Source organism: Cataglyphis hispanica, chromosome 1, assembly GCF_021464435.1.
Source record: "Cataglyphis hispanica isolate Lineage 1 chromosome 1, ULB_Chis1_1.0, whole genome shotgun sequence".
Classification (NCBI taxonomy): Eukaryota; Metazoa; Arthropoda; class Insecta; order Hymenoptera; family Formicidae; genus Cataglyphis; species Cataglyphis hispanica.
In genome coordinates this window covers 116497-124720 of record NC_065954.1, presented here as the reverse complement: position 1 = coordinate 124720, position 8224 = coordinate 116497, and the positions used below count along the sequence as shown (strand labels likewise).

Below are 8224 nucleotides of genomic sequence, written 5' to 3'. Positions count from 1 at the left end.
ATATTGGATTTACCAGCCAGAGATATAATTTTAACGATAGAGCCTGCCCATAAGATCTCTGATTGATGTCCCTCGAACCTATGTATCACCCGCGAGTAAAAACACACGCACACACACATAAGTAGTGATACTAAGAGAGTTCTAACCCTGGTGCTCTGAGAGGGGAGAGGCGAGGGGAAACCGCGAGGAAGTATGACGAAGAAATAATAAAACGAAGAAATAGTAAGAAGTATGTATGTACGTATGTACGTACATATCATTCTTAAATGTATATCGTACTCGAAATCATCGACACGATTCCGTAGAGACATTACAAAATACTTTTGTAAATAAAAATTATGTGCATTTATTATAAATAAAATTATATTTATTGTAAATAAAATTTATATGCATATTTTTGTACATTTATATGTATATTTAGAATTTTTTTAGAATATTTTAAGTAGAATATTTTATTATATATATATATATATATATATATATATATATAATACTGAATATTATCTAATTGAGCTTATTTGTAGATAAAGTGAGATGAACCAATCCTTTGATCTATTTATTATATTATATAACAAAAATATATTTAGTGCTATCAAGTAAGTAAATAAAAATTTTACAATTAAAAATTTTAGAAAATTTATATATATAATTATATATATATATATTTTAGAAAATATTAATATTTTAAATAGAATATTATTATTATATATATATATATATATATATATAAATTTTCTAAAATTTTTAATTGTAAAATTTTTATTTACTTACTTGATAGCACTAAATATATTTTTTTTATCATATAATAGTAGTCATATAATATAATAAATGGATCAAAAGTATTGGTTCATCTCGCTTTATCTGCAAATAAGCGCTACAATTTAGATAATATTCAGAATCCTGAAAAATATATAAAACGATAAATAACATGTATAAACAGATATATATATATATATATATATATATATATATATATACTGTTTATACATATATATATATATATATATATATATATATATATGTAAATAAATAAACAGATGTCTCTATTTTTCCGCAATTCTAACCTTTATGTATCATATACATATTATGCACACATATAAAACAACATTGTCTCTCGAGACGTATTTACACACTCAAGTGAATAATCGTACGTGAACGCACCTTGAAGGACAAAATCGCTTTTCGTGTGTGCTTGCGCGTGTACGTACATGAGCGTCTGAAATCAAAGAACAACGAAAAATGTCACAATTCTGATACTGATTAATCATACCTCAGGATTGACTGCACCAATCTTATTCAAACTGGTCGTAATCGAAAGTTTGTATCTATATTGTACTGAAAAGTGCCGTTAGATTTTTGATTACGGCTTTAGTTCCTGAGATATTTTAATCGAAAATTTATTTGACGTAAAACTCTGAATAAGCTACTTGTTCGCTCCGCAGCCCCTGTACGTAGACAAATCATTGAAGCTAGAAAGTTATTTTTTATATACTTGGCATCGCGACATTTCCGCGTCGCTTGACCTTTCAAAAAGAATCAATCATCCCCACTTTATTGAGAATAGCGATCGAGCTACTAAGGAATCCATTTGTTTCGATTTTTCAGATATGCATAAGACACGTACGTGTTGGGAATTCTTTGGAATCCACAGTGGGATTGTTTGTTATATGAAATTATCACTACTAGCAGAGAAAAAAATCACGAAGCGTTCTATGTTAATACAAATTGCAATAACTATACGATCCTTTTGGACTTTTAGACTAGATTATTATCAAGGCTAAAATACTGTTTCAAGTTTTATGGAAACTACAGTTGATATGGGACGAACCAATTCGGTGAAAATCTGTACTGAACGGAAGTCTTTTCGAAATCGTCTGCAGGAACTGTACAACATTATATTCCACGACAGAGCTGTACAGTCCAATTTACAAGTTGACATTTACATGGATTCGCTGATGCGAGTGAAGCTGTTTACGGAGCTTGTTTATAAATAAGATCACCAAACTCTGATCAAGCTAACAAGATGGTATTAATTGCTCTAAATCGAGAATCACATCACTCAAAAAACTTTCATTGCCGAGACTATGTGCAGTTTTTGTTAGCGCAACTTTGTCAAAGAATTTTAAAAGCGTTGAACGTGTCCTTCGACAAGGTCATCTTATGATTTGATTCGACAATAATTCTGCAATGAATAAACATTCAAATTCATAGATTAAAAATATTTGTAGCCGTGTCCCTATTATTCATGAAATCAGCGCGCAAGTGGAATGGATACACATAGGACAATCCTGCAGATCTAGCTTTTTCGGAGAGGGAGTTCATCTCCTTTATTGATAATTTTTTATGGATTAAAGGTCCAAGATGGCTCGCGGAGCATATATATAATTGGTTTAATTCCAATGCCGATTGAGATACCGGAGAAACGATCAACGATTAATTTGAAGACGGAGCAGAGATTTGACATACCACAACAGTTCTCAACAATTACTATGCTTCGCAGAATGGTGGCATGGTGTCTTACATTCATAAGCAATTGTCGTACACGAAATGTAACACAAAACAAGGTTCGAGGTAATCTATCTAGTTTTGCTAAATTTGGCAATGAATAATATTGTTAAGCTTGTTTAATTCAAGTTTTTTGCCTTTTGCAAGCGATATCAAGATTAGAGACAAACAGATCACTTAAAGGTAAATATCTCTCCGACCCTCGAGTTAACTCGGGGAGGCGCGTCGTCGAGGCCATCCGGCCCCGTTTATTTAAATGGGTGGAAAGGGCCAGTGGCGAGGTGTCATACCGTGTGACGCAGATATTCACAGGACATTTTGGATGTTTTGGGGCTACCTGTGTCGCTTTGGTCGCGAAGACAGAGCACGCTGCCATCACAGTGACGGGGACGAGGACACGACGCAGCACATGTTGGAATACTGTCCAGCCTAGGCAAAAGAGTGTTCTCGTCTAGCAAATGGGGAGACATCTTTCGTTCTCGGGCATCATTGAGGCGATGTTCGAGAGCGAGGGCGGTCTCCTCCTTTTTGAGGCAGTAATACTGCAGAAGGAGAAGAGCGAGCAAAAAAGAGAACGGGTCCTGGGGGGTAGGGACCCACCCTTCCGCAGAAGAAGAGCGACGGGTGACCAGTGAGGGGGGAGCGGAGGACCTACGAGTCGGATCTGCCGGTCCGCCAAACCGCGGCTTCGCAGAACGCGCCACACGAATCTCCGTCTCGAGGGGGGGGGGAGAGGCGTGCAAATGTCCCGCCCCCGCAAAGATACTGGGTCCCCTCTAGATACTAAGGGACGCACGCGGGGGGAAGGCCGGCACAGATCCAGTGATGTCAGAATGCCCACGCTAGCAACACGCAACTGTAGTGGAAGAGATAACGCATACAAGCGAAATCGCGTGCATGTGATATGCAGAACCACTACGCGGTTTCGCTTTGTGCGTTATCCCTTCCATTACAATTGCGTGTTGTGACATGGGCACTCTGGCATCACTGTGCAGATCGCGCATGGACCTCCTCTTTTCAACAGGCGCGCTAGGCGGTCAAGAGAGGAATTTTATGGTTCCTCGGAAACTCCCACCGCCGCCGCGGGAAAAATCTTTTTTTTTTCCTGTTGTCAGTCGCAGAATGAATTTCTATTATTAATTTATATATTTCTACTATTAACTCATATATATACTTGCTAATCACTGCGTACAATGAATTCCGAAAGATTTTTTATCTGCATTAAACGAGAAATTAATTTATCAAGCGGATATATTAACTTTTCACCAGCATTCATAAATTTTATCATTATTACGACAAGAATGCGAGATCTTCGCAGTGACGTTATATTATCGCAACATTTATAATCGCTCTTTGCGTTCGACTAATTAATACAATCATGCGTTCATTTTCTTTCCGGGTATTTTAAGTTTATATATATTAACACATTTAATTACACTGAGGAAGGCCAAAAAAGGGTCCAAATGTTTGCTATCACTATACACATCACAATGTTAATTTGATTCGCTGATGTTTTTAAAATAAATCATTTCTGTGCGCCCTTACTACTGCGCCGACTCTCATTGCCATTTATTTCTTTTTTGATACTTTCAGAGCCTTATTTACATTTTTAACTTAATATTTAAAAAGTATCAATTATTTCTTTACTTTGTGTTACTCTTTTTCTACACGCGAAAATCTTATTGCGCTATCCTTCTCCCATACTCATGCATTAGCCCTCTCACATCGCTTTGCTCTCTCTCCAACGTACATGCAGTATCTTGGCGCTATCCATGCAATACATTTGCATTTCTCTCCCCGCGGATCTCTCGCCTATTAGTCGCGCTGTGGCTCCCCACGTTATATCTTACCTGCCGCGCCAGTTTCCAACTCGCATCCTTCTCAAAGAACCTGCATTAAAAGAATCTCTCGGTATCACTATTATCGTGGTTCCGAAAAATTTTGGCATACCTATATTTTTCTATTCTATACTGTTTTACGGATAAATATCATATATGCGTATGATCATGTACTCTATATTATAATCATAGGTTATCCATCGTTACCACATTGTAATACACAACAGTAAATATACGAGGTTTGATAAAAAATATCCGATCTTATTTTTTTGTTGCATCAATCAGCTACAGCCCAATAGGATTAATATGTAATCTTGGACCTTTGCACATGCATGATTTTTTATCAAACCGCGCAGCTCTTTAATTGCTGCATGCGTAATAGTTGCATGTGTATTCAATGCATTTCGTGTTTCCAGCTAAAATAAGCAAACATGTTCAGCAAAGAAATTGCATTAAATTTTGTCAAAAATTTGGTGATACGCAATCAGAAACAATTGAAAAGATATAAAATTAACAAAATTTAATGCAGGTATTGATTCTATAATTCAAGCAAAAGAAAAATTACAAAAATGAACGAATTTATACTAGAAAATTTATAATTGTATTGATCCAAACCTAGTAAATTTAGTTATATTTGTAATTTTCACTCTTGCTTGAATTATAGAATCGATATCCTGATTCTTTGCTGAACACATTTGATCATTTTAGTTAAAAACAAAATGAAATACACCGGACACTGAATACACATGCAACTATCGCAATTGCCTGTAGCGATTGAAGGGCTGCGTGATCTGGTAAAAAATTATGCATGTACAATTGTGTCCAAGATTGCTTGCTGAGCTAATACCGAACTGTAATTGCTTGATGCAAAACAAATAAAGTCATATACTTTTTGATCAGACCTCGTATATATTCCGCACATCAAGCTATTGCTTTATTTCGCTCTCCCTTTATCGCTTCTGCTTGTTTGCTTGCCCCTTTTCTCTCTACTGTTTCCATAGGAAATAGGTCCTCACTAACCTAGCACAGTGGAGGGTAAGGGCCTTGGTCGGATATATAAAGCTGCTTGGTCGGCACATTAGTGATGCTAGAATTGAGATACAAGCAACATGCAATCATAGCGGAAGGGATACAAACGTGAACCATGTACATATAATGCGCAGAGCGCTCTGCTTATCGCTTCTATTACGGTTGCTCGCGTCTCAATTCTGGTATTACTGCAGCACATCGATACCAAATTATAATCCGGTTTTCCTACCAGTCAAGATTTCCTGCTTTATTCTTCAGCTATCCTTAGCGCTAAGATACTATTTATATCTGCTGAAGCCATCGGCTTCCTGATACCTCCGAGCTAACAATAAGGTTTTATTTAGCTCTGCCGAGAGTTATTGGTTTCTTGCTACCTGTCCAAGACCGATGTGATAAGGCTCTATCTGACCGATTATCTCGACTATTTCTGAGTGTGACATACCGTTTACCGAAACGTATTCCACTTGAGTCGCACCGGTGACAATCGTAGTCAGTAAGTTACGAATGTCATAGTTAGTAAGTTATCATAAACCGCATACACTAACTAGTAAATCACGATCATTATAGTTGTTAAATGCATCGTAGTCGTTAAGTTGCAATCACTGTAGACGTTAAGTTCCGATATATGCTATTGCCTGCCGCAAATCTGCATTCATCAACCGCTTAGCATGACTCACAACGTGACTCCGTTTGCTGCATGTCGCAAATCGCATTGTAGATAGTGCATGTAAAAACCCTGACAATCAGCATTTCCAAGTGTTCTCTTAAGCTTGAGTTTCCCCTTTTACTCGAACTCGGATATCAACAAGTCAATCCGCGTGTCGAATAAAATGATCGCGTTATAATTAACTATCTTTAGATGTAATTTCCAATTCGCAGTCCAATATATACAGAATATTCTTTCTCAAATTTTCATGTAACTCTGCCTGTAACGGATGGTGGATGGATTAATTCACTATCTAACGCAGCCGGTCCCAAGCCCGGGTAAAAGAGGAGGGTTCGGGGACAAGGCCAGCAACCTACCCTCGATAAAAATTTGACGCTCACAGGACCGATAATGTGCCTCGGAATGGGACAGATACAAAGACGACGACACTGGCCACGAACAGGAACATGCATAAAAACCACAGGGGAAGGAAGGGAAACAAGAAGCAAATCTGGAGGAAGAGCTTACTGAGATGCGGATGCTGGAATATCATGAGTTGGAATGGAAGAGAGCAGGAGGTACTGACGGAAATGGAAGAACATAAAATAGACATATGCGCCCTATCGGAGACCAAAAAGAGGGGAAAAGGAGACAAAAGCTATCCTGGATACATTCTTAAATACAGCGGACCTGAGAAACATAGACGGGCAACAGCAGGAGTGGGGATGTTAATTAAGGACAAATATAAGTACAGCATAGAGGGGACCAGCTACACAAGCGAGAGAATACTGAGAGTGACGCTAGACATAGGCAAGGAAAAAATCCATCTTATCAGCGTTTATGCACCTGACAGCAATAAGAGTAAAGAAGAAATAGACGACTTCTACGAAACTCTACAAGAAGAGATAGATAAGATACCGGAAGAACACAAAATCTTGATAATGGGAGACCTAAACGCGAGAATTGGCAACGCAGTCGTGGACGGGGTAAAGCAAAGATTTAACGAAGCACACATCAACGACAACGGGGAAAAGCTAGTTGCTTTCTGTGCGCAAAACAGATTAAAAATAAACAACACTTATTATGATCACAAGGACCAACACAAGATAACCTGGGCAAATACGCGAGGCCAAACATCTATGATAGACTTCATAATCTCGAACAGAGCGGTCCATCCAACACAGGTCGTCGACGTACGATCATTGTCCTCGGCGGACGTCGGATCAGACCACCACCTCGTCCTCGGAAAGATCCGGCTCACCGCACAGCTCAAGAGGAGACCGCCACCCGTGATGGTAGAAAAACTTAACATAGAGTCGATCCAGAACGATACTATAAAGGCTCTGTACGAGTGGCGGCTGAGACAGAAGATAGGGGAGAACAGCATCACAGACGAGGACGATGTGGAAGCTGGATGGAAGAAGATCAAGAGCCATATGACTATGGCAGCAGAAGAGGCACTAGGAAGAAGGAGAGTGAACAAAAATGCCGATATACAACACAAGACGTGGTTCACGAAAGAGGCAAAGCAACTGGCAAAAGAGAAGAGGAAAGCATATCTCAATTATCTCAACAACAGGACCCCCGAAGAACGACAGAGATATAAGAACATAAGAAATCTCGCAAAGGCGGGAATGCGGAGAATCGAGGAAGAATACTGGGCGACCTTCACTGCTAATATGGAACATGATCTATACGGAGCCCAAAGGAAGGTGTGGGGAATATTAACACGCAGAAAACAGGAAGTGAATGAATATGTCCAGTCACAAAAAATCTCCAAAGAAGACTGGATGGAACACTTCAGACGGCTGTTCCGGGAGGATGACGACCGTTTACCGGCGACACCGCCAGAACGGACCGCAGTAAACACACAGATCGGCGTTGAGCTTGTGGAGTCCCTCGCCAAGACACTGAAGAACAGAAGGGCGCCTGGACTCGATGGGCTGCACAGTGAGTTGGTGAAATATTGAGGGAAAGACCTTCACTCAGAACTAGCCAAGCTATTCCAGAAAGTCCTCACCAACAGGACCGTTCCATCTGACTGGAAAAAGAGCATAACCATCCCAATATTCAAAAAAGGAGACAAGAAGAAGCCAGAGAACTACCGCGGAGTGACTCTCCTTAGCGCGGCAATGAAACTCTTCACACGGATCCAAATAAGATATCAGAGAAGATCCCAATGAGTGAAGAGCAGCAAGGATTTAGG

The 8224-nt window shown here is 39.0% G+C and overlaps 1 protein-coding gene across 1 annotated transcript; it reads left to right on the top strand.

Annotated features, from left to right (window-relative positions):
* Positions 1–6569: 6569 nt before the first annotated feature.
* LOC126852576 (craniofacial development protein 2-like) lies at positions 6570–7988 on the top strand. Its single transcript, XM_050597527.1, has one exon. The coding sequence runs from the start codon at positions 6570–6572 to the stop codon at positions 7986–7988; it is 1419 nt and encodes a 472-aa protein (XP_050453484.1).
* The last annotated feature ends 236 nt before the right edge of the window (positions 7989–8224 follow it).